The following is a 27781-nucleotide window of genomic DNA, read 5'->3' on the forward strand; positions in this document are numbered from 1 at the left end:
TCCACCATGGGCGCAAAGCTTGTGCTGCGTCTGGGTCATCCGATACCCGCTTGTGGCATATGTGGAGCCTGTGCTTGAGCATTCCGGTGGTCGGTGTTGGCATAGCGATGCAGGGCTTCGTTTCGGCCCCAGGCTTGGATGAGTGCCTGCTGCATTTTCATGCTGATTCTGGTGTTCACTGGAGCCAGGCTCTTCCTTCTCCCTGGGTAAGTAGTGGGTTCAGATTTAATGCGCCTGTGTCGGCGGGTGATCCTCCGCTTCGGCGCCTGATGCTTGGGGGTTGTGCTCTGAGGGGTTTTCAGCCCAGGCGGACGAGCAGATAAGTGAGTGGGCGCAGGCTTGTGTGCTTTGCCTGGGGGAGGCCTGTTTACTCTCGGCTGCTCTGTGCTCTTAGGAGGGATTTCCCTCTCAGCCATGACGTTCTGCTCCCGCTCCCGGATCCTCAGCCAGAATCTCTGAAATATGTCATCCAGGCGCTGCAGAGTAGATTCCAGGCTGTGTTGATACTCTATGGAGGGATGTAAGTGCTGCGTGGTCGGCAAGCAGGTAGCCGCCATTTTGTGGCTTGGTGTATCAGGCTTTCCTCCGGGAGCCAGTCTGTGGCAGGAGACTGGAGCCGTGCTTGTTGCCCCAGTGTGTTCGGTATGGACCGGGATATCCCCCACCGGTCCAGAGGGGGGGGGGAGGGGTTGGATCGCCGCCGAGCTAGATGGGGGTTTTCAAGGTGAGGAGATCGGCCGCCTCTCCCCAGCCTTCTCCCAGTAGGCCGCAACGGCGTGGCTCAGGTCTCCAAGAGGTTACAGGCTAGATACCACTATCTGTGCGTATCTCACGAGCTCGGCTTCCCGGTAATGCCCTCCGGTGTCAGGGTACGTACGATTAATCGGGGTTATCACCCCAAAGAGTGCGGAAAGCCCGGGAGCTCGAGCCCCACACGTCTATCCTGCATGGGTGCCAGGCTCCGCCCCCCCAGGGTGGTTATTTTAAACATGTTTTAAGCATATTTTGAGCATTTTTAAGCATATTAAGCGTTGAAGCACAATCTTTACTTTTGACACGGCTTTTCTGTTTTAAGCCTATGTACCTACCGTGTTTCCCCGAAAATAGGACCTACCCCGAAAATAAGCCCTAGCCGAATTTTCGGGGTGGGCTGCAATATAAGCCCTACCCCGAAAATAAGACCAAGGCATTTTACCTTTGCGGCCCGGCGGGACTTCCTTCTTCTATGAGGAGGGGGAGGAGCGTTGCGGCCCGCGGCATCGCGCAGCGTGATGACGTGCGCAGCGTGATGACGACGTGCGCAGCGCCGTCAGTCTGCCTTCACGGATCTTCAGTGGAAGGATCCATTCCGGGCGGTGAGGCACCCAGTGGTCGGACTCTTTGAACTGTGAGTAGATACCGGTATTTTATGTCTGGGACTTAATTAATTAAAGGGGGGGGAGGGGGGTGAATTAAATAGAGGGGGGTGTGGATTAATTAGAGGGGGTGTGGATTAATTAGAGGGGGGTGGATTTATTAAAGAGGGGGGGTGGTGGATTAATTAGAGGGGGGTAGATTTATTAAAGGGGGGGTGGATTAATTAGAGGGGGTGGATTAATTAAAGGGGGGTTCAATGTACGTACCGGTACCGTAAATAAATAAGCCCTACCCTGAAAATAAGCCTTAGTGTGTTTTGTGTGACTAAAATTAATATAAGACCCGGTCTCATTTTCGGAGAAACACGGTATCAAGCACTAAAAGCTCATTTACTCTAATGTACATCAACAAGTAACCCACATACATTACTATAAGCTTATGCATACCCAACTATGTTATTCAAATGCCTAACCAAGCATGTTCATCCTAACTACACGAGTTTGTTTCTTTCATGTCATCTAAAAAATAAAAATGTGCCGTTTACACTATGAAAAAGCCTGCAGTTGCTGTCGTGGCTCTGCATGATTATTGTTATTTGACGCACAATAAAATAAAGAATAAAAAAAAACAAAAAACAAACAAATATAAAGTGCCCTGATGCCTCCATATTGTAAGGAGTGAAACCCATCTCCACTACCATCTCCAAAGAGCCAGAGGTTCCTTAGCAGGAACTTCCGTTGGCTGTCCTGAGCTACGCCCTGCAGTGCATTGGTTAAACGCGATCAGTGGATTATAGCGGTTATGGTGTTTTTAGTGCTAATTTTAATGTATGCCTTCTTAATTCTGCTTGTAGAAAATGAGTAACTCATGTTGATAAAAATTTTGAGTTGTGTAATATCTGCAGTGGATATCAGAAATCGACAACACTTGCAGCTTTGATAAAACGAGTGCCATGCTTCAGTGGATGTACATAGCCCTTACTTTCTATTTAAGTTTCTATTTAAGTTATTTATTTTTTATATTTAACAACTACCTCCTACTAGATTATAAGCTCACATGAGTAGGGCTATCTGTCCTTTGTGCCAGTGTGCAGCTAGGTGTATTTTATGGAAAAAATTTGGTATTGTCAGTTAAACATCACCTTGAGTGGAACCTTATTATATTGTTCAACACTTGAGAATCCGTTGCTGCTATATAAAAATTATATAAAATGTAGGTTACTGTATGTAAAGGCTGAAATGAACACAAATCATAACGGGCAATTTCACCTTTAATGATATCTCATTAAATAGTATGTCTAAACGGAAAACAAACATAGACTTTGATATTCCATGTATAACGAACACCAGACAGTGGCTTCATCAGTGGGTTTTCTATGAACAGTTGGGAGGTTTATCAAAACCTTTTCTGTTCTACAAAGTAGTCTAAAGTAATAAAAAATGCAGTCTCTATGAAAACTAGTGGTTCTAGAAGGTACATGCTATTGGTGTGTCCTTCCTTTTTCCATTTTTGCACCACTTTTATAGAAATGAGCATTCAATAAATCTCACCCAATATATGTGAGGCCACACAGTATCACAAGTCAAATTCAGGTGCCTCTAAGAACAGTCAGTGACAGACATACGATTAACTAATACTAATGTTTAACCCAGAGCTCCATGGCAATACATTTCATAATAATGTACAGTGTGCTATGTTAACAGGTTAACCACTTAGAAGCCTAGTCAGTGCAGGATTGCCCTAGGATTTCCTAGCTCATCCACAAATACCACAACAGACCTTACACTATGATGATTTTTGAGTGCACCAAAGCAATAAAATGTCCAGGTGAAAAAAACACTGGTTTTATTCAGGTATTTAGGCTGGAAATTACATTTCCAGTTCAGGTTTAGCTAAAAAAAAAATACAATTTTTATATTTTCTCCTCCCAATATGTTTATGACAGTCCTTATTTTTTTATGGTTTTTCATAACAATTTTTTAAAGGAATACAAGAAATTAAAAAGGTGCTCTGAAATTGCAAAAAATAACCACAGACTAGATGTTTAATAACCCACAATTACATGTAATATAAAACGCATTAAGAAAAGGTGCATTGAAAATTTGAAATTGTTGTGGGATACCATGTAAAGTGTGGTAATAGATGTATCCGCTTTGCAAATCTTTTTAAAAGGAGAAAGAAAAGTGCATAAGGAAAAAAGTGGAGAAGGGAGGATGGAGTTGGGCAGGAATTAAGAATTTGAGGGCCTATGTTTACTACCACAAATTGGGGAAAACAATCTTTCTTGACTCTAAAGTGCAGTGAGAAGACCTCTCAATTTGAAAGATCACCTGCTACACAGTATATTGGATCACATATGGTTCAACAGAAAAAGTTGTCTTCCTCCCACCTTTGGGACATACCGCTGTGGACATGTAGCACATGACAGTTTAGTAAAACATTTAGCAGTAGAGCAACAGGTGAAACTTTCACTTTGACATATTTTGTTTATTGTACTTCTGCAATTGTAGTATATTTGAGTGTTTCACCTTCATTCTTTTTCCCTTAGGATAATTTTAAGATCCAGTGTGAAGATGATGTTACATTTGTCCTGAAAGTTACGGAGAGGTTTAATAAAGCCATGGTAATCCAGAAGGAACGTCATGAGGAATTAAGAAAAAAAATGGTGTGTACCGTCTTGAATATCTAAAATGACTTTTTTTTCTGAAATGTTTTCCTTAATATGAGAATTTTCAGTGTTTTTTTTTTTTTTTTTTTTTTTTTAACCCAAGGAAATTATAGTTTGATAATGATCTTACTGCCTGATTTTATGTTCCTGTAGTTGTATTGCTGTTATGTAGCATTAGAAATGCCTGGTAGACGTTGGCACATGATACTGTTAATTTCTACTGACAATTGATCTGGGGTTTGGGTATCCCATACCAATACATGTGGGTAGTGGTCCAGTGTACTTTGGTTCCCCCTAGTGTCAGGTGTTTGGAAATATTTTTACATTTTGCTGAAAATATTTACACTGTTTGAATTACTTTTTCTTTCACAAGATTTTAGCATCATTTATGTTTTATGGGTTAAAATATTTTTATGAGTATGGTGTTTTTTAAACCTTAAAAAATGCAAGTAGTGATGAATAACAAAGCTCAAAATAATTTTATTAGGGATACTCTAAGCACCAAAACAATGTTTGCTTAATGATTTTTTTTTTTTTGTAGATTATGCCCCAGCACTTCCACTGCTTAATTCTCTGCCATTAGGAGTTAAATCCATTTGTTTATGCAGCCCGGGCCACATCTCTCCTGGCTGTGACTCACACAGCCAACATGAAAAAACGGTTTAATTTTCAATTGGCACAGTGTATTTACTTTAGAGATTTTTTTTTAAAATCTTCTGCTCTGTTAAAGTGAATCTGTCACCCTATACTCCCCTTACTTCAATATGTTCCTAGTAATCTGATCTTCTTTATCAATCTATTGCTCCTAAAATGTGTAAGGCAAAGTAGGGTCTACTGGATGACCTTTTATCAGGAGTCTCCTGTGGGCTCTAGTAGGCTATCAACAGAGCAGGAGGTAAGAAGAAATTCTAAATTAAACAGACTGACCCTAAAGGACGTTTAAACATTATTTCTCTCTTTGCAAGTGATGTGTAAAGAGACTGTGTAAGTCACATGCAGGGTGTGCCTAGGGCTGCATAAACAATGTTATTTAACTAAATGGCAGAGGATGGAGCAGTGCGACTGCAGGAACATGTTCTATACACCAAAACTGCTTCATTAAGCTAAAGTTGTTTTGGTGCTTAGTGTCCCTTTTAACCATTTGTCTGCTGCATGAAGAGACTGGTAATATCCCCATAAGACAGGGAAGTGGAAGGGCAGTTATTTTTGTACATTTACGAATTGATCCACTCTTTTCTTACCGCAGCATGATTAAAGCTTACTATTTGATCAACTCCCTCTTACCCATTTAATTCAGCATTAACAAAGTGATTAGTTTCTGCTTCTCTTACCTCATTGAGGGATCTACTTATTGATCCACTCCTCTATCCCTTACCTCTTCCCTTACCCCTACTGAACCTCTTCCCCACAGAATCCAGCTGTGGTTTCTGAATTATATCCGGTAATATGTTGATGTCTGTGAATCCACAGAGCTTTAATTTATGAAGTATTTCCTGTTTGTGTTTTTCTTCATAGGCATATGTTAATCCTGATATCAGCAGTGCTGCAGTTGTCACTCCTCAAACCCTGACACATATCCCTTCTGAAGAGAAGACCATCAGTAATCCAGGTAAGTCAAGCTGTAGAAATGTTCTCAACTAAAGTACCTAGCTTCCTGTAACAGATACACATTTGAAGATAAGCTTTTAGGATAGATAAATACACTCATTATTTTTCCTCCATGAGTGCATCTTTAACCTGTGATTTTCATTCAGAGTTAAAATAGTAAATGCTTAACAAATTGAATATCACTCTCCTTACCTGGTCTTAACATGTTTTCATGTTCTGTGTCTACAGTTCAAGAATGCTGACACAGTGACAAATTTGCTAATTATTTGAATTTGTGTTTTTATACCTTCTGCATAAATATATTTTGAAAAAATGTGTTGCTGCTTCATTGCATTGTGTAAGTAAGAGACGAGAGTGTCTTTAAATATACCAGACATTATTGTGTATATTTGCAGTTGAAGAAAAGTGGCTTGTTTGCACGTAGATCCTCACATACAGTATGTGTCTGCGTTGCAATACCCAGTGTTGTCCAAGTTCTTTTCATCCAAGTCATGTATTTTTTTTTTAATTTATTCCTATAACCGTGATGGCAAACTTTTTTGAGTTCAAGTGCCTAAATTACAACACAAAACCCCCTTATTTATCTCAATGTGCCAACACTGCAAATAACCCTGGAAACTGAAGGGAGTGGTTGTTGTTTTTAGAATAACACTTCAAGCTACTTTATGAACTAGAAACTAAAAAGGCAGTCAAACCATTTTGGAGAAAAAAAAATGACCATCAATGCTTAAAAAACAAAAACAAAAAAAAACAAGGGGTATATTTATTAAACAGTGAATTGGTAACGGAATTGCAAATTCTAGTCTAAAATAGCTGAATCCCCTAGCTAAAGGGGGGAAATGTCCTATTCTATGTGTTTCATAATCTGCTTCCTTGGCCAACTGCAGGTCTTTGGCTAATTCACCACAATTCACGTTTAAGAGAACAGGCCTGTAAATCTGTTACTTATTGTGCAAATCAAGCATCAAAGTTTAGAAAATGCAATCTATTACATGGCAGCAATCACATAAACACAGGTGTCATTCTTCACTCCAAAAAAAAACAAATAAAATAACATTAATGTGTTGGAATAAACTACGGTACTTTCATGAGCAGTCATGTCCACCAGAAGCTGTCCGACTTGTGTCAATCACAAGCTGGACGACTGCTGCGGACTTCTCAACAGCTGCAGGCAAGTACACAGCAGTACCCACAGGATCACCATTGCTGTCCTCCTATATAATAGCACCATTGTCTATGACAATATAATAATACATTCATATATTGCTGTGTTCACTGAGCAGCATGAATAAAGTGTGCATTGCCCACTACAAGACCTAAATCTCTCTGAAAATGTTCCACTCCAAAACAATATAGAAGTGAACACCGACAGCAGTGGTAGGCTGAGATTACGGAGCTACCGAGCACTCTCAGCCTATCACTGCTGTGCAGTTTAGACTGAATTGGAATTGATAATGCAAGTGTACATATTTTGTATTATCAAGCTGATTGAAAAGGGATGATTTCTCTGCTCTCAAGAGTAACATTTCTTTTCTCAAATGTTTCCAAATTGTTTGCCAGAAAACCTTGATACAGCACCAATGGAGTACTGCCTCTTTACTATTCCTCTCGCTTTATCATCATGTTAACTTTATATATTCTAAACCAAGCCTGACCCTCTCTTTTTAAAAAATAAAAAAAGAGACATTCTTTTTCCTCCAACTAATATCTTGGTCTACTGCACACTTCCTCTTATGCTCTTGCAAACTCCAGTTTTGAGTCTGCGGAGTTCCATTTCTACACTCTGGTCCTTTGTTTATACTTTTAAAGCTTATTGGATGACTGCAGCCTGATCAATAAAGGGGAGAGACCCTTGGATTGATGATCATCCTGCAGTTTCAAATATTACTATCCCAGAGTCTAGAACTCTTAACTTGGTTCTCGCTGGTTTTCCCCTTTAAACTATATTACCAAGGGGGCGAAGAGCTATGTGATTTTTGCCTTAAAATTGTCTGATTGCTTGGTTTCTGTTTTTTTTCTTCTTGTAAGTGAACCAAATATATGTTTAATTTCAGAGCCTGGAAGCTCATGCACAAAACTACCACCTCCTGTTTGCCAACCAAAAATTAAACCGAAAATTCCAGAAAAAACGTGTAAATCAACCAATAGATTATTATCTCAAAAGGTAAGTTCTGAAGAAACTGCTGTATCTCCGCCAGTTCCTGAAGGTCAATTTGACCATGAGAATCTCCTTGTGACTGAGGAAGACCAGTCTTCTGAAGAGGAAACCTGTGATATGCACGTCAAGACCAACATAAATACTAATCATACAGCTGATGTTCCAATTATAGACAAGTCAACCAGCCAAGCAAGCAAAGGAGAGCTTGCTTTAAGATGCTCAGACAATATTTATAATTTGAGATGGGCAACACCTGATGAATATCGCCAAGAAGTAGAAACAGATCCCACTTTACATGAGCTGAGAGAAAAAGCAGTTACTGGAGAATTAGTGAAAGGGAGGGGACGGATAGAGTGGGAAAATGGCTTACTCTACTGGGTAGATGAACCTTCAAAACCTGACCTACCCTGGACTAGTACCAGACAATTAATACTCCCACAGAAATACCAGCGAGCCCTTGTAAAGATAGCACACGATATACCTCTGCTAGGTCATCAGGGGATCAACCACTCACGTCATCTGGTAGGTCAAGCTTTTTATTGGCCACAAATGTTATTTCAGATTAAGGATTTTTGGTGGAAATGTGATTCCTGTCAGCGTGGAGAACAGACAAAACTATCCCTCAAACATCGCCCACTTATTGGGCAACTGTTTGAGCGGGTAGCAGTTGATGTTATCGGCCCTGTGCACCAGCCCAGCTACTCCGGGAAGAGTTATATCCTCACTGCTGTGGATTTTGCTTGTCGTTACCCAGAGGCTGTAGCCCTTTCCACAATATCAGCTGAAGCAATGGCTGAAGCTCTTGTACCTATCTTTAATAGGGTAGGCTTCCCCCGTGAGATAATATTGGACCAAGACACCAGGTTTATGTCAGAGCTAGTCAAATGTCTCCAGCAATATTGTGGTATGAGACGGATATGTACGTCTCCTTATCACGTCAAGAAAAATGGACTCTCTGAGAGTTTTAATGGTACCCTTAAGATAATATTAGAATCATTTGTGGATGCTGAGCAGGACTGGGAAAGATTACTTCCTCATCTCCTTTTTGTCTACAAAGAGATTCCTCAAGAATTCACCGGATTCTCCCCTTTTGAACTACTGTATGGCAAAAATGTTAGGGGACCTTTATGTTTATTGAAAGAATATTGGGAAGGTATCCACCCACATGAAGAGACTCCAATAGTTCCTTATATTTTTGAGCTTAGGCATAAGTTGAAAGCCTTACTAGGACAAAAACTGGATCATGAGGAGTTGGCTCAGAGAAGACAAATGGTTTGGTTTGATAAGAGAGCAAGAGCGAGCGAATGTCTGCCATGGAAGAAAGTTCTTGCATTTTTGCCCACTCCCCAGAACATGCTTCAAGATGCATGGCAAGGGCCATACAAAGTGGTTCGATGCTTGGGTGTCAGTGCATACGCTATAGCCTTGGACCCTGATGGACAAATACAACGCAGTTTTAATGTGAATATGCTTAAAGAGTATATTGAACATGGGTTATGACTACAGATTAATGGGCCCCCAGTTATTGTGAAGGATTTTGGGTGACCCAGAATAGGAGGGTCAAAACAATATCTTGTATACTGCACTCAGTTTGTTTTCAACAGAGTGAGGTCATCCTGTAACAAAAAATGAAATTTCAAATATTTTGGGAGCTCAATTTACCCATGTTTATTCAGTAAATTAAAAAAAAAAAGTGCCCTTCTGGTACAATTGATGAGAGATATAACCAATATTTTGTTTTGTAATATTAGTGTGCTACAATTGTGTATGATGCAACATGAAATGGTAAACTGAAACAACAAAAGTGTATTTGTTCTGTTACTTTACACAAAGTTTGTGTATTTTTATAACTCATACAGCATGTTTTATAACTCAAAATAGTAATAAACTGTTTATATGTGCTAACCGTGGCTCAAAATGTATCCTTGCTTACTAGCCGTTGTCAAGTTCTGCTAAATGTGTTATGGATCCAATACAGACTGTGATTGTTGCTGTGCTGTAAGAATGAAATATATATATATATATCTCTCACAAGATCCAGCGCACTCACCATACCCACTAAACAGCAACTTCAATGTTAAAAGATTATTTTTTTTTTTTTTTTAAAAACACCTCATCTAGGCAAAAATAATGGGAGTTTAGTTACATTATATGATCATACATTGCATAAGCCTGCCACAACGTCAATGTACCCCATCTTTGGCGGTCCTACACTTGCAGCCTAATGCCTGCTCTTATGAGATTAAACTACTTACTTGGGGAAAAAATCTATCTGGGGCTCTCTGCAGTACAAGGCTAAAAAGGGCCCTGGGATGAGGCACCTGTGACAGGGAGGGGTGCAAAACCAAGGAGTTGGCTAGACTCCCATCTATCTATCTATCTATCTATCTATGGGGTTGGCTGCACTCACCTGAACATGCATAAATGGGGGTGCTGCTGGGGGCCAAATTATACAATACACAAGATCCAGCGCACTCACCTATCCACTAAACCGCAACTTCAATGTATACCCATACATCCGACTGGAGTGGGGATAAACCAGGGGATTGACAGCTACATGGTTTCAGAATTGGTAATCCTCTCTGGACATTTAAGCCCCACCCTACCCGACCACCAGGCAGTAACTGTGATTAGCTTGTATATGTAGCCACATCCTTATAATTGCCAAATGCGGCACACATCATTTGAGTGCATGCTCTTCTCCATTCCTAGTGGTCACATTGCAGAATGTGTTTGCCTTGTCTAGTAGTATAGACATGATATTTGCCCCATGTTAACCATTGATTGCTTGTTTCAGGTGTTTATCAGTAAGGCGCCTGTTAAATATAAAACATTGGAGGAGACCTGCATTGCAAAATGAAGTACAATATAGGTGAGAACAATATCCTACTATGCTGAATTAAGAATTGTTCATATGTCAGCAATGTAATCCTAAATTCTGCATGTCACCGAAACTCCTTGTTAACTGAATAGACTCCAAAATGTCTTACATACTGTATATTTTAAGAAACGAAGAACCTTATTCTTTGTATACTAATATTAAAAGAAACAAACACCCTAAAATGTCTAGTTGTATAAACTATTCTACACTAATAAGACACCATTTACTATAGTATATTTTGATGGTTATGGTGCAGTTTCTTTGATGGCAGCACACCTGTGTAAGTGCTTACCTTGGGGCTACTGGGTGCTGCACCCTGTCCCTTTCTTTTCTGGTTGGAGAGCCATTAGTTCCAGTTAGGAGTTTCCATTGACTCACCTCAGCTAAACCCTGCACAACCAGACTCAGCTCAGATAGAGGGCTGCCAACCCTTTGACTTTTTACCTAGGGTCCGCTGGGCACTGCTACCTAACAGAAAATGTTTTGATTACTGGAAAAGGGGGGAGGAGGGGTGGGTTAGGGGACTTGAGGCACAGTAGTCACTTCTGTGCTCTGTATTGGGCATGGTGGTTAAGTCGTTTGACAAAGGCTTCTCTGGCTTGCAGAGCCCAGCTTCTCTTTTGCCATTAATAAACTGTAGAAAACTAACGTCTGTGCAACCTGTATGAATTCACAATTAGCTACACTAACTTTACACAATAAACCTGTCCTCAGCTGACATTACACAGGTTGCAATACCAAGCTACTACACTTCCCTATCTTATGGAAACGTTTACATCTACAACCTAGAGAACTATGTTCTTACCTTGCCATCAAGAATATATTTTAATCAGCAGTGATCGTAAACACTCCAAATGGGCTTCTAGCTTGCGTGGAGGCAATTCAGCAAGCATTAATAGAATTGACTGAAAGCACCACTTTGAAGAAATGCATGGTTAATGGTGCATAGAGCAGTACTGACACAGTGGCTTAGAACTTTTTCTGTACATTAGAACTGCCAGTAAAGCAGTGCGGTGTGAATATGCTACACTCAGTGTGATATTGGATGTCACCTGCATATCACTATTTGGCATGTGGAGGCTGTGGGGTGCATATATGTTTTTCTATTTTTTTTTTTGTGAATCTGTGATGTCAATTGTAACCAAAGATAAAAAGTTCATAAATGCAAATCTACGTGATGTATTCAATGTAAAGAGATATACTAAACGTACCTTCAGCCCAACGCCACCATGTCCTCAGCTTTGTGGGTGTTACTCGTCTGTAACACCCACCTCCAATCCGCCCTTTGCTCCTCCCGCAGGTTTTTTAAGCCTGTATCTCTTCAACTCTGCTAAACTGCTGGGTTTTTTTTCATGGAGGTTTGGGTTCAGAGAGCAGGCACGAGTGACTTTGCAGAATTTAGTAAATAGCACAGGATTTACATTTTGTTTTCGATATTGCATTGAGTGTAGGAGTACATTTTCAAATTTCAAACAGAAGCGGTATCCAACCCAAACATGTCAATAAGGGTGTCTCTAACCATGTGCAAAAATGCAGTACCACCATATATGCCGCACAATCCCCATGTCACCTCCATCACTATGGGAAAACCGTGGGAATGATTCTGTGTAGGAAGGCCGGAGTCCAATAGCAAAAGGACAGGACATTATAATTGACTTCCTATCAAGTGCTGATATAAGTACGAGACTGCACTCTCTGGCTCTTCACCCCCAACGCACAGACCCGTAAACCAGCTGGGGTGGATCTGTAAAAGTGTTGCATTTGCGCAACACCTCCATTGTGATAGATCTCACCCCCAAAAGCTCAGCAAGTGGCTTTAGTCCATTCAGGCCCAATACCCTCCTTAGTGAGATGAAATCATCTTCACCCAGAAAAGTCAATCCCTATGCTTACGGTTGTGTGTTAATGGCAACAGGGGGTTTGTGATGGGGTGGACATGTGTGCTCTATGCAAGACTGTGTTCTATACCAGAGGGGGAAGTATGCTGCTATAGCCATCCCACTCAAAACCAGCCCACAACTGACCTGTACTGAAACGTGCCATTCCAGAATCCTCTGCCTGATAGTATTCAAGGAGATCCAGAAGCACCAGTCTTCTCCCCCTCAGCCCATGAAAGACAGAGCACATCATGTTTTATCCGTGGTCACTCCCCCTTTCAAACTTGGGTTATCACCGGTGACCTCATAGACTGTGGGGGTTCTTACCCGTTCTGCGGGTCGACCGTGGTCCTCAGCGACTTGAGCACTCCTGCATCCACACTCCTGCATTTTGCTGCCCCTGTATCTGCTGTTAGAGGCCCAGGCCGGGGGTGTGTGTGTGTATGTATATATACATATAATATATGTATGTGTGTGTGTGTATATATATATATATATATAATATAATTTATCTATCCAGTGCTTCCTCCTGTCATAGAAGAAGCACCTTATGAAATATACTCTTTAAAAAGACCAGAAGTTGTAGATAACATGACAGGTAAGCTTTAAATTTTAAATATATTTCTCTGTTTTAATAACCCCACTGGTTTGATTAATTGCTAGTTTGATGACCGGAATGTGAGGAATAATTGCTAAAACTAGCACCAAATATATGCTACACCAGTCTTATTACCTAAACCCCAAGCCCTACAGGGCTGGAGAAACTGTAACATGAATTAAGCATTCACATAGAGTCCAATCTCAGAGGTGGTGCACTGCAGCTCCACAAGTCTGTAAAGGGGAATACTTAGAAACATAGAATGTGACGGCAGATAAGAACCATTCGGCCCATCTAGTCTGCCCAATTTTCTAAATACTTTCATTAGTCCCTGGCCTTATCTTATAGTTAGGATAGCCTTATGCCTATCCCACGCATGCTTAAACTCCTTTACTGTGTTAACCTCTACCACTTCAGCTGGAAGGCTATTCCATGCATCCACTACCCTCTCAGTAAAGTAATACTTCCTGGTATTATTTTTAAACCTTTGTCCCTCTAATTTAAGACAATGTCCTCTTGTTGTGGTAGTTTTTCTTCTTTTAAATATAGTCTCCTCCTTTACTGTGTTGATTCCCTTTATGTATTTAAAGGACCACTCTAGTGCCAGGAAAACATACTCGTTTTCCTGGCACTAGAGTGCCCTGAGGGTGCCCCCACCCTCAGGGACCCACTCCCGCCGGGCTCTGGGGGAGGAAGGGGTTAAACTTACCTCTTTCTCTAGCACCGGGCGGGGAGCTTTCCTCCTCCTCTCCTTCTTCTTTGCGACGTCATCGGCTGAATGCGCTTGCGCGGCAGGAGCTGCGCTTGCAATCAGCCGGTCGCATAGGAAAGCATTTACAATGCTTTTCTATGGACGCTTGCGTGCTCTCACTGTGATTTTCACAGTGAGAAGCACGCAAGCGCCTCTAGCGGCTGTCAATGAGACAGCCACTAGAGGTTTTGGAGGCTGGATTAACCCTCAGTATAAACATAGCAGTTTCTCTGAAACTGCTATGTTTATATAAAAAGGGTTAATCCTAGAGGGACCTGGCACCCAGACCACTTCATTAAGCTGAAGTGGTCTGGGTGCCTAGAGTGGTCCTTTAAATGTTTCTATCATATCCTCCCTGTCTCGTCTTTCCTCCAAGCTATACATGTTAAGATCCTTTAACCTTTCCTGGTAAGTTTTATCCTGCAATCCATGAACCAGTTTAGTAGCCCTTCTTTGAACTCTCTCTAAGGTATCAGTATCCTTCTGAAGATACGGTCTCCAGTACTGCGTACAATACTCCAAGTGAGGTCTCACCAGTGTTCTGTACAATGGCATGAGCACTTCCCTCTTTCTACCGCTAATACCTCTCCCTATACAACCAAGCATTCTGCTAGCATTTCCTACTGCTCTGTTACATTGTCTTCCTACCTTTAAGTCATCAGAAATAATCACCACTAAATCCCTTTCCTCAGATGTTGAGGTTAGGACTCTATCAAATATTCTGTACTCTGCCCTTGGGTTTTTACGTCCAAGATGCATTATCTTGCACTTATCCACATTAAATGTCAGTTGCCACAACTCTGACCATTTTTCTAGTTTACCTAAATCATTAGCCATTTGGCTTATCCCTCCTGGAACATCAACCCTGTTACATATCTTGGTATCATCAGCAAAAATACATACTTTACCATCAAGACCTTCTGCAATATCACTAATAAAAATATTAAAGAGAATAGGTCCAAGTACTGAGGTACCCCACTGGTGACAAGCCCAAGCTTCGAATATACTCCATTGATTACAACCCTCTGTTGCCTGTCACTCAGCCACTGCCTTACCCATTCAACAATATTGGAATCCAAACTCAAAGATTGCAGTTTATTGATAAGCCTTCTATGTGCAACAGTGTCAAAAGCCTTACTGAAATCTAGGTAAGCAATGTCTACTGCACCACTCTGATCTATAATTTTAGTTACCCAATCAAAAAAATCAATAAGATTAGTTTGGTATGATCTCCCTGAAGTAAACCCATGTTGTCTCTGATCTTGAAATCCATGTGTTTTTAGATGTTCAACAATCCTATCCTTTAACATGGTTTCCATCACTTTCCCCACTACTGAAGTAAGGCTTACTGGCCTATAGTTGCCCGACTCCTCCCTATTACCTTTCTTGTGAATGGGCACAACATTCGCCAACTTCCAATCTTCTGGGACTACTCCTGTTATCAATGATTGGTTAAATAAATCTGTTAATGGTTTTGCTAGTACACCACTAAGCTCTTTTAATAGCTTTGGGTGTATTCCATCAGGTCACATTGACTTATTTGTCTTTACTTTTGACAGTTGAAATAGAACCTCTTCCTCTGTAAACTCACATGTAATAAATAATTAATTTATCCTTTTTCTTAACTGAGGTCCCTCTCCTTCATTTTCATCTGTAAATACCGAACAAAAATATTAATTGATTCAGTCAGCTAGACCTTTATCCTCTTCTACATACATTCCTTCTTTTGTTTTTAATCTAACTAATCCTTGTTTTACTTTTCTTTTCTCATTTATGTATCTAAAAAAGGTTTTGTCCCCCTTTTTTACTGACTGTGCTATTTTCTCTTCTGTGTGTGATTTGTAAGCTCTGATAACTTGCTTAGCCTCTTTCTGCCTAATCTTATAGATCATTCTGTCTTCCTCACTCTGTTTTTTTTTTATAATTACTTTTTGTTTTTTACTATCCACTGGATCCTAAACTTTCACCTACAGTAATATCAGATACCAAATCTCCATTTGTTAACACTAAATCTAGTATGGCCTCTTTACGAGTTGGCTCCTCAACGACTTGTTTTAGAGACAATCCCAGTAGGGAGTTTAGAATATGTGTGCTCCTGGCACAAGCAGCTATTTTTGTTTTCTAATTCACATCAGGAAGATTAAAGTCACCCATGATGATAACTTCCCCCTTCATTGTAATTTTAGCTATTTCCTCAACTAGTAGATTATCTAACTCTTCAATTTGTCCTGGGGGGCCTATAAATCACACCTACACGAATTACTGTGTGATTACCAAATTCTAACGTAACTCTATGTTCGCCTCACTAACTTTTATTAGGCTAGATTTTATGCTATCCTTTACATACAGGGCCACCCCTCCCCCTTTCCTGCCTTCCCTGTCTTTTCTATATAAAGAGTACCCTGGTATTGCTATGTCCCAGTCATTTTTCTCATTATACCATGTCTCAGTAACAGCGACTAAATCTACACTTAAATGAAATGTGCAGGGAGGTTATAACCACAACACCAAACCTTGCCACAAATACAACATAAACAATCCCACTGCCGCATAACACTCATATACTCCACTTACCATGTGTCTGGATGTATATTCATAAGTATAGTGTGAATTTTACCACATGACCGGAGGCTTCATATTTGCATAAACTTTCTTTACTAAACTCCAGCAGCACAGATCAATCAAAAGTTAAACCAATCAGAATCAAGAATCATTTCTACATATACTTCTGTGGTGCTTGCCTCTTCCTCTTTCTTTGCTGCTCCTGCTAGAGTACAGGTCAGAGTATTGAATCTACTTGTTTGCTAACACTGAATCATACAGTATTTATTTAATCTCCACTGTTATGTATATTTCTTGTGTTCTATCACCTTTCCCACTGTCCCTGCTCCTGCTAAACCCTCTATCTAATGGCCACACTGCCCTTGCCTGTGTTCCCAGCGGGTCCTCGTGTGCGGCCACCATTTTAACTCTCTGGGACCGCAAGACTCACGGCGGCTAACTCCTCATCTCATTTCAGGCAGTCTGACAACGCTACTGATATCACACCTACCTGTGAGTTAACCCCTGCTCTGCCATCAGGGACCCCTCTATACTCCACAGGTGTTATACTGCCACACGTAGGACAAGCTGCTCGACATCCTGGGACCTTTGGCAAAGATCTTATATTCCGCTGACATGGCGCTGTCTCAGGACATGCAGCTTGACCCTAACGTCGTGCGTGAATGGGCACAACGGCGCATATGCCTCCTAGGAAACACCAATGCAGCCCTCTGCACAGAGAGATGTAAAGCGGCATTAGTACGGATAGATACCAAGCTCCTGAACATGGCCACCAAGAAATTGGGGGCTTTAGCCAACGGCCTCTTGTTTGGCAATTCATTCATCGCAGAATTGAAGAAACACGTGTCTATCTTCACAACACTCAACAAGGCCCAGAAGTCGCTACGACAAGTCTTTCGGACCCCACCACCCTGTGGTGTTTTTGGAAGGGCTAGTCGGCAGAGAGGCCGTGCCACCAATCCGAATTTGGTCTTCCAGACCCAGGCCCAACCCTCCCTCAACTTTGTTCTACTCAAGTACTTCTAACTGGCAACCCTCACACTACCGAGGTGCCACCAGGTCTAGAGGCTCCCATGGACGTGGCCAATTCCCCTCACGTGGGTCCCGATTTATGTTCCCCTTACATTGCCTTAACTGCAGGGCGGTTGTTTCTTTTCTTCCAGAACTGGAGGGACATTTCGACGGATGCCTGGATCCTCCAAATGGTGAGAGGATATGTCATAGAATTTTCCTGTTCCCCCGTTAAATCATGACCGCCACACCCTATTCAGGTGTCCAAGGCTTAGGAACTCCTCATAGACTAAGAAATACAAGCACTTTTCACCAAAGGTGCGGTTCAGTTTGCCCCCAATGGCTGAGGTTTTTTTCAGCAACACCTCTCTGGTACAAAAGAAAACAGACGATTTTCGGCCCGTCATCAACCTACATCAACTAAATACTTTTGTAGTCTGCCGTCTCTTCAAGATGGAGGGCATCCATAAACTACGCGACCTTCTGCTAAAAGACGATTGGTTCACACGTCTAGATCTCAAGGACGCATACCTATCAGTACCAATTGAAAGATTTCTACAGTTCTGCTGGCGAAACTCCACCTGCCTACCATTCGGCCCCCTGGTGTTTCACAACACTACTGAAACCGGTCATGGTGCGTGTACGATCTCTGGGAGTACGGTGCTTGATTTGCCTAGACGATTTGTTGATCTTCTGCAACTCTGCCTCACAACTAGTATCTCAGACAAGATTTATAGTGGACTTTCTCGAATCCCTGGAATTCGTGGTGAATCGGGAGAAGTTTGCTCTCAAACCGGCTCAAGTTGTTCAATTACTGGGGTTTAGAGACCATCTCCATGACATGCCTACTATGTCTTCCTTTGACGAAGATGGCTTCCATCCGAAAGGTAATTTTGAAAATCCTGCGACTAGAACTCATCCCATTTTGAATTTTTTGAATTTGAATCGGTTTTGAATTTCCTTCAGATTTTGCAGACAACACATTGCTATCTTTGCGTCAACTGTCTGCAAAGCTTACTTTGCTGCTATGTCTGGTTTCCTTCCGTAGGATATCGTGTGTTCGACGTGGACGGATGATCTTTTTCGGTTTCGTGTATGAAAACAAAAATCTTCCTTCCTATTTTTTTTTTCCTTCTGCTCCCCGTCTTTGCGAGGTTAAAACTCTCCTTCACTGTGTCGAAGTTACTGCTTCACTTCGTCGTTCCCCTTTGGGGCAATTACTCGTATCTTATGTACAACCGCATGGACCAGTTTCAGCTATGACCCTCGCTAGATGGGTCCAATGGTTGTTATCACTGTGTGGCGTTGCATCGACATTCGGAGCACACTGTATGCATGGTGCAGCGGCTATGCAAGCTTTTTTGTTGGGTGCTTCGCTGGCGGACATTATGCATTCTGCTGACTGGTCTGGCGAAGATAATTTTCGTATTTTCTATTTCCATCCCGCTTCTTTTGCTCTTTTTTGATAGCATTATGAAGCCTCCTGTCATGTGGAAAATTGTAGATTATGCTATTAACGTAGTGTACCTATATTCTTAATTTTATTAATGACAGGAGGCGAATATTTCCCTCGCATCTTCCTCTCCCTCTACTGGTTTTATCTAATTTTCTGTTTGTTCACATGCCCTACCGCTGCTTCTGCTAATTTTCCTAGCTAATTAACATATACCAGCCATTTCTGGTATATGTTATTTTATACTCAATAATATTATTGATGAACTACGATAATTTCGCTGCCTTTCACTTTTTTCTGTTCTTTTCAGTGTGAAAATTGGCCATCACATCCTTACTGTTCAAGATGTCCTTTGGGTTACATTGGATCCACATCGTTATTTGAGTTATCACTGTTGGACTTGTTCATTAGACTATTAGTTCACTTCAAAGAAAGAGAAAGAGGCACGCACCACAGAACTATATGTAGAAATGATTCTTGATTCTGTGTGGTTTAACTTTTGATCTGTGCTGCTGGAGTTTTAGTAAATAAAGTTTATGCAAATTTTATTGCCTCCTGTCATTACTAAAATTAAGATTATTGGTACACTACGTTAGCATAATCTACAATTTTCACACCAGTAATTGGGTATGGTAGAGCTGCTAAAACACTAAATTGTGTTTATTGCTAGGGTTACTATATCCACCATATTTCAGGGACACATGTCATGTACACTTATGGATGGGCTGAACATGAAATAGGTATCCTTGTAGTATGTAGAATTCAGAAAAAGGTGTAGAAGATTAAGTAATTAGACAATGAAGAATCCTGCAGAGTATACATTATACTTGTACTCAAGGCTTTATTGCATATTTACAGTGGTGCTGCAATTTTTTTGTTTTTCTTCATCATCCATTTTAGATTTCTTTTCCTTATGACCCTTGTATCTTAATGATTATACTCGTCACTTGCCTATAGATTTATAACCTTTTCTTCCTTACCTTGTATCTCAGTAGCCACCATTTTTGTTCTCCTGTCCATCATGCCCTTCTGTGGGATTATTTTTCATGATGGATTGTGAATGAATAAACAAGTTTTCATTTCACTGGGTAAGCCTAATATCCTTCTTCATTTTGGGGAAAATAAATAAAATAGAGAGTGATTGATTTTTGTTTTATATATAACTCCCACCCTCTATTTCCCCATCCACCCCACGCTGCCAATCTCACTCCTGTTCTTGGCTTAGAGCGCATGCATGTGCTTGGAGCCTGGAGATCTGTCTATGAGATGCATTTTATTGGGCCTCGCAGAGGATAGCAGTGACATCTGACAGGACGTGTAAGGCAAATCAGGAGAACTTTGTCTAGTGTTGGACTCCAGGTATGTTGGTTACGTATTTAGGAATTTTTTTTTTTTTTTAGGAAATACAGGGGGTGGTGGACCATGGTACTAATGTGAAATAGTGCATTTTAAATAATTGCTTTATTAAAATTGTTGGAGTAATCCTTTAAGTTGTAGCAATAACATTTGGTCAAGAATATGTTATATACTTCTACAGAAAATTAATGTCATTATTATTTTTATCTTCTAGGTCGAGAGCTCTTTGGTACACGTCGCAGGCCACGCAATAGACAACTCATATACAATAGAAATGAAATGAATGAAATATTCACTTAATGAGAACACTGACTTTTTTTTTTTTTTTCTCTTCCAATAATTTAATGTCTGAAAGTATTTTTGTGGTAGCAGTGCTCCAGATGACACTCAGTAATTTTTGTCCTTAATTTTGACTTGGGAGTGCTTCATTCTGGAAATCATCTCACCACATATGTACGTGCTACCAAAGATGGTGAAGATTCTTGCTACCTGCATTCCTAAAGGGACACTGTGGGCATTGTAACTACACCTATCTGTAAGTGGTTATAGTATCGTGCCCACTTGCGCTGTTCATGTTTTATTGCTAAATTAGACTGCTCAGCAGCCCATCCCCTCTTTGCTGCTTGGACTAATTAGCCTGAGCAGCTTTGATTAGCTAAGAGTATCCGCTGACTGCTTTCAGTCTGTAACAGCGCCCATTGCTGGTATGAATTTATATGGCTACAAGTAAGTGTGTAATCTCTGCTTTTCCATAGCTCCAGTTGGGGCAGACTGTGGGTGGCCAGGGATCCTCATTCAGTGTTAAACAGCTTGAAAATGGTTTAACATAAACGAAGGGACAGTGCCAGACGGTTCCAGGTACTCTAACCAATTCAATGAGATGAAATGGCTATAGTGCCCAAAATGTCCCTTTAACCCCTTAAGGACACATGACATGTGTGACATGTCATGATTCCCTTTTATTCCAGAAGTTTGGTCCTTAAGGGGTTAAATTGACCCTCCCTCCCAGACCTTCCCACCTCCATGATGAATAGGGGGCGGACCGACCATCGCATATGTTCGTCTGCCACAGTCGCCACGAACAAGCTATGTTCGCCGTTGAACGGTTCCTGGCGAACAGTTCGGGACATCACTATCCAGGAACAAAAGTGCAAATATCTCCGTATGTGCAGCATTTCAAGCAGAAACATTGCACATTCACACTCCTCCCACCATGATCACTTTTAAAAGCAGAAATGGTCACAGCTATGTGCAGTGACTTGCAAAGCAGCTGATCAAGCATGTGCACTGCATTGGCTGTCCCTACAGAGAAGAGATCAATCAGTCAAAACTGTGCGTGCAGAATGCACACTCCATATGCAAAACTTGGACAAAATTGATACAGACAGCCAAGAAATAGAAATGTCTGTCTGATTAACTGTCCTCAAGCTTACAGTTTGTTCAATAATGTGAAGGGACACTGTAGGCATTATAACCATATCATTTCATTCAATTAGTTATTTATAGTGCCTGGAGTTTCCTGATGCGGCCCCTCAGTGTGAAATCATTTTCAAGCAAGTTTATGAATGAGGGTGCCTGGCCACCCACAGTGCTGCTCCAACTTGAGGTACTACTAAGGCAAGTATTATGCACCTTCTTCTGGTTTTACTAGACCGTGAGAGTAATAGGTGCTTTTATAGGCTGAAAGCATTCAGCTGTCATTCTCTGTCACAGAGGTGCTTCCGCTGCACTGACAAAGTTCAACTCTGGCATGTGACACAGAAGGCACCGATATCAAAGTGTTGACTCCGTGCATTCCTACAGGGAAGCTTGAATGTGCTCCTCTGAGTATTACAAACCTCCATGATAGTCCAACCCAATGCTCCCAACGATATAGTGTTCCTTTAAGGAATCACATTGGAAAGGGATACCATACAACCATTTTGTTGTCAAATCTCTGTTATAATATTACTTTAATAGGCATGGATGTTTTTTTTCACAAAAGCCTTTGCGGTGGCTGTACCCTGAAAATGCTAAGTTTTGAAAGATTATGAAGGTATACCAAACATTTCCAAACACTGTTAGGATACATAGCACTGATCAAGTCTGGGAGCTGATTTCCTTATTTAAACTTAACTAAGGTTCTTTGTGGTAATCTTCTAACAATTTCCATTTGTTTATTGGAAAACTGTGTTTTAACTAGATAATGTATTTGAACCAGATATTTTTTTTTTGTTGCGGAATAACAAAGAACTTCAACTTTGACTGGAAGATGAATAAATGTGTTTGTTAAAAATGCATATCATAGTGACAGATCCATCAAGAATGTTGGTATTCATGGTGCAGAATATGTGTGCATTCGGCATTAAAATCAGAATATATACTCTTCAAGATTTTAAAAGATATATTAAAGACGTAGATGCACCAATCTATAAAAGTAGGAAAAGCAATTACAACAGATGAACGCATGGAATCTAGCACATTACAGACACTGAAGATGAAGGGGTTCTCAGAACCAGAAGTCAGCAAAAGTGAATTACTTATCACTGAGTTTAAAAAAAAAAAAAAAAATGTTTTTATTGAATCCATTTATCTTCTACACAACTTATTTAGCCCAGCAACTTTGGATGAGGAAGAAATGTGTAGTTCTCCTGAACAAGATAATCCAGTGCTTCTAGGCCTGAAGAGTAATATAGAGTTAATTATCCAATCAAAGGTTCAGCGGCTAATACTTAATGTGGTTAGTATTATTTTCAAGCTAAAGCATGAAGTCACAGATATTTTTTTTTTTTGTAAATTCGATTTTATTGGGTTATCATATTAGTACGGATTATGGCATAAAATTCAGACTTACAGGTCTCGCATACAATCTAAATGGCAAGATACTGATTTTACATACACGTGCTTTAGACACGCAGGTCTGTTAGCATATTAGAGAAGAAGGGACACGTAGTTCCCGCAACATATAACTTATGACCAAACTAGCAGAGATTGTCAAGCGGCCTTTTGAGCTATTTATTGTCTCTATGAGTGTACTTTTATGAATTAGCTGTCTTATCTATTTCCGTTATGGTGTATTGCAAACAGTTCGCATATGTTACTATTGTGATTGTTATTTTGGTTTAAGTCACAGATATTTTAAGGCTACTGGAAGAGTTCAGTGTACACCAACCTGTGTAGACTGAATGACATAGCTTTGATTCACACCATATTAGCTAATAGATATGGATGTCAGCCATGTTCGCTCAGAGTTCCTGTGTACTATGTTCATCCAGAGCTAATAAAGAATAAACAAACGTCTGTCAGAGAAAACTCAATCTCATGAACCATGAAATCCAGCTCAGCCACTGCAAGATAATTGCACTTTAGAGTTCAATGAAGGTTTGATTCCTGTTGCCACCTTAAAGACCACGTTGCAAGAGTTTTGTTTGTTTTAAATAGTGACTTTTCAGGCACCTTTAATCATTTAATCATCATCATTTATGATTCATTTTGGGACATGTCCTCCAAATGTAAAGCCTGTTGCAAAGAATCTCAAGGAGCATACAAAGTTGGACCTAGAAGATGATACATATTTTTTTTTAGCTTTTTAAAGGTAGAAATAATTAAATGTTTTTTTTTTCTTGCAAAGAGAAATAGAAATAAAAAAACACCGGTATCGGTACAAGAGATTATAGCACCACAATCTGTATATAATATATATAAAAAACACAAACATGGAATGCAAAAATACAATTGTGAAGATAACCGAGTTTTAATCCCTTCAGCAACATGGGATGGGGGTGGGAGAGAGGGGGAAACTCCAGGATTCTGCAGTGCCAGGAAAACTGGTTTGTTTTCTTGGCACTGGAGAATCCCTTTAAGTTGACTTGCAGACAATGGAAGGTGGTGGTGAAGAGAAGAGTGTCCAGCGGAGGAGAGAATTGATCAGCGTGATAGGCAAATGGTATAGATGCAAAAGTGAGAAAACCTTTTTGAGACCTGAGCGGGGAGTTTCCCTAAGCTTTTGTTTTGAATATCTTTATTGTTGTCACAATATAAACGCATTTAGCAAACCGAGTCATATTAAAGCAAATATTTGCCCACGCAGGGGCCGAAGCATTGGTAAGTAAAGGTATAAACAGTTTGTCGCTTACGCAGAAGCGAATTAGTCTTAGCCTGTATAACATGACATAACGGATTGGTTCATATTGTCAACTGGCCTATGTACTCAGATTAGTTTTACGGCTGTGTTTTAGTTTTTTGTATGCTTATTGTTGCCGTAGCATATGTGCGTGTGGCTCCTGCTTGTATGGGTAGGCATGAGTTGCCCACGCTAGGGCGCATATATATACGGTGCTTATGTCAGTATGCATTACGTCGTCTACGCAGAGGCCATCTGGTTCATGTTGGTGTAATACAGTTTGCTTATGCTTGGTCAGTTGTTCTCACTTGACCCTGTTAGTGCTCGTGAAGTACCATTGTCTTGTCTGCTCTGGTGTCTTTTGGTAGAGTGTGTCTACCCAGTGCCTTCTCTCCTGAGGGGCTTATCTCTAACTTTTTACCGTGTATTGTGTTGCACCAGTTCGTGTTTTGGTATGGTGCCCGTGCTGCCAAGCATCCATTGCCTTGTGTCTCTTGTCGTGTTGTGGTCGTGGTTGGCTGTACCCTAATCTCGTTTGGTCTGGTAATAGGTGTAGTTTGTGTGTATGTCTTGCTATGTTGCCCTACCTACGGCTATAGGTGTCTCGGTAGTTTGTGTGCTCTGGGCGCTGCAGGGCTCTAGGTTCTGCTTTGTGATAGCTTGTTTGGGTATCTGATTGTCGTTGCGTGTTCTAGGCGGATTGGTATCTCCGCCGCCAAGTGTGGCTGCTTCAGTCCTGGGTGGTATTCTATTGTGGTGTGACTGTGTGGCTGATTTGGTTCCCGTGTGCTGTTCCCTATTCGGCTAAGCCGAGGTCTTGTGCCTATTGATGTTCGGTGAGTGGTGCCCGTTCCCGTGTCCTGGTATCTCTCTTTGTGAGGTTCGTCGGGGCTTAGTTGTGTGTATGTGTATGTGTGTGCGTTTCGTTGTGAAGTGTTGGGTTTCTGTACCCTGTGCGCTTTTTTTCTCCCCTGGGTGGCTTACATTAGTGTCCCCCTCCTTGTCACGGTTGGTCGTGTACTCATATCGGGTGTGGGTATTTTTGGCATTATGTAGTGTTTTGACGTTCGTACGGTGTCTCCCGTCCGTCGTGTTGGGCGGGGGTGTCCAGTTTTAGGTCTGTCAGTCTAGGTTTGCTTCTGTGTCCGTCTTGTGTGGTGCGTTAGCGGGTCTGGTCTGGTGTCAGTATGGGGGGGTAGGTAGTGTGGTTCGGTAGGGGGGGGGGTTATGCGTGTCTCCATCCCCTGCTGCTGCCCCCCTTCGCCACATCCCTCCGCTCCCCGTCTGGTCTCCCGGTCGCTCTCTCCCGCCTCTCGACCCGTCCGGCTATTGCGGGGCCAGGTGTCGTTGGAAGTCGTTTGATGTGGTTATTCTCAGCCAGTGGAACCAGCGTTTGGTGTATCTGTCTCTGAGTTTCGGGGTGTTTGCCTTTATATCTTCGTATTTCCTGGTGTTCTCCACCTCCTCCACCCATCTTGATATCGGTGGTATGCTTGCCTGCTTCTAATAGATAGGGATGATCGCTTTGGCTGCGTTCAGCAACGTGGTATTATGGATCTGCCGTATAGCTGTGTGGCCATGTCGGTGTGATGGAGGAGAAAGGCTGCCGGGGACCTCTGGAGCATCTCGTCTGTTACTTCGTGTATGATGCCTCTGACCGTGTCCCAGAATGGCTGTATCCGTGTGCATGACCACCAGACATGAAGGAATGTGCCTGCCTCCTCCCCGCATCTCCAGCAGGTGTCTGGTATGTCTGGGTTCCTGATGTGTAATGCCGTTGGTGTCAGATACCACCTGGTAAGGATCTTGTAGGAGTTTTCCTGTAGGCGTGCTGAGCTAGGCGTTTTTTGTATCAGGGTGAGGTATTTGTCCCAGTCAGCTTCTGACATGGCCTCGTCCAGGTCTTCTTCCCATTTTCTTATGCAGGGCGGTGCCAGTAGGTATCTACTGGTGATCAGTATGGTGTATATCTGTGAGATGGCTCTGGGTGTTTCCGCGTCTTGCGTGCAGAGGCGCTCGAATTGTGTCAGGTCTCTCGTCAGGGATGGCTTTTGCGGGATCGACCTGGCGTATTGGGAGAGTTGTGCTCTGGCCAGTGTGTGTGAGAACGTCAGTGGTCTGTCCGGGAAGAGGTCTGTTAACTGCTGAATATTGAATGGGTGTTCGAGGACGTCCACCATACGTCGGGCGTCCTGCTAGGCTCGGTGTGGGGCCTAGGTCTCCCGCTGGGTAGTCCGGGTTGCCCCTTAGTGGCAGCAGCAGGCCCAGGTCGGTCGTCAGGTGTTGTTTGTGGCCCTGTCTGTGCCAGATCCTCATGGTCGCTGCCACGAAGGGGTTGGCGATGCGTTTGTGTCTGTATGCCGCCGCGGGTATCCAGGGTAGTGTTCGGAGGTCGCAGTTAATGGTGTCCGATTCCAGTTGGGTCCATGGCTTTGTGCCGCTGGCTATTGTCCAGCTGGCGACTCTTGTCAGGTGTGTTGCGTGATAGTATTTCTCAAAGTCGGGGAATGCCAAGCCTCCTCGAAGCTTAGGTAGGATTAACTGGGTGTGTGCTATGCGTGGGGACTTGCCTTTCCAGACAAACGAGCGGACCTCTGCCCTCAGTGCCTTGAAGAATGTTTGCGGGGCATGTATCGGTACTGCTTGGAACACAAACAGCAGCTTGGGCAGTAGTGTCATCTTGACCGCATTTATCCTTCCCAGCCACGAGATGTATAGGGCGTTCCATTTATGCAGTTCCTCCGTCGCTTTTTTCAATATGGGAAGGTAGTTTTGCGTGTACAGGTCTGCCGGGTTTGGGGTGAGCCAGACCCCTAGATATCGCATGCGGTGGTCACACCAGCGGTACGGGTGTTGTCTCTGAAGGGTCAGTCTGTCCGCGTGTTTGATGGTTAAGTTCAGTATCTCCGACTTAGAGTAATTAATTTTTAAGTTTGACACCTGTCCGTAGTCCTCAAATTCTTTCTGTATCGCTGGTAGAGAGGTCTGTGGGTTCGTGACCACAAATAGCATGTCATCTGCGTACGCTAGTGTTTTGTGGTGTGTGTTCCCTATCTTGAGCCCCTGGATGTCTGCGTTGCGTCTGATCCTGTTTAGGAATGGCTCCAGCGTCAGTGCGAATAGTAGCGGTGAGAGTGGACAGCCTTGTCTGGTCCCATTGTGGATCCGAAACGGGTCAGTCAGTGCGCCGTTGATCCTGAGTCGTGCCGTCGGGCAGGTGTACAGTGCCCTCACCCAAACACCGTATTTCGGCCCTATGCCTATGGTATGGAGGGTTTCCATTAGCATATCCCAGTCCACCCTGTCGAACGCCTTCTCAGCGTCTGTAGACAGGAGGAGGGTTCCGTGCCGTTGGGTTCTGACGTGTGCTATGATGTTTAGGGCCCGTATTGTATTGTCC

At 42.0% G+C, this 27781-nt stretch overlaps 2 protein-coding genes across 6 annotated transcripts in view; one reads left to right on the forward strand and one right to left on the reverse strand.

Moving 5' to 3' along the window:
• Nucleotides 1–27781, forward strand: part of LOC134608803 (uncharacterized) — a 233460-nt gene that overhangs the window by 53655 nt on the left and 152024 nt on the right. For 2 of the 5 annotated variants that reach the window (XM_063451912.1, XM_063451913.1), the window contains exons 14-16: nucleotides 3905–4021; nucleotides 5540–5633; nucleotides 7687–9695. In XM_063451912.1, the coding sequence (XP_063307982.1) occupies nucleotides 3905–4021; nucleotides 5540–5633; nucleotides 7687–9290 (1815 nt within the window). In that variant the 3' untranslated portion in view covers nucleotides 9291–9695. Of the gene's footprint in view, nucleotides 1–3904; nucleotides 4022–5539; nucleotides 5634–7686; nucleotides 9696–10587; nucleotides 10663–19233; nucleotides 19454–20493; nucleotides 21006–27781 lie in introns of those variants that run through there. The other 3 variants (XM_063451914.1, XM_063451915.1, XM_063451916.1) reach the window with 3 other exon arrangements.
• LOC134608802 (NACHT, LRR and PYD domains-containing protein 3-like) overlaps nucleotides 23740–27781 on the reverse strand; it is a 243579-nt gene continuing 239537 nt past the window's right edge. Inside the window, exon 14 of the mRNA XM_063451911.1 lies at nucleotides 23740–23815. The gene's annotated coding sequence lies outside the window, so the exon portion shown is untranslated. The remainder of the gene's footprint in view (nucleotides 23816–27781) is intronic.

This window comes from Pelobates fuscus, chromosome 4, assembly GCF_036172605.1.
Source record: "Pelobates fuscus isolate aPelFus1 chromosome 4, aPelFus1.pri, whole genome shotgun sequence".
Lineage (NCBI taxonomy): Eukaryota > Metazoa > Chordata > Amphibia > Anura > Pelobatidae > Pelobates > Pelobates fuscus.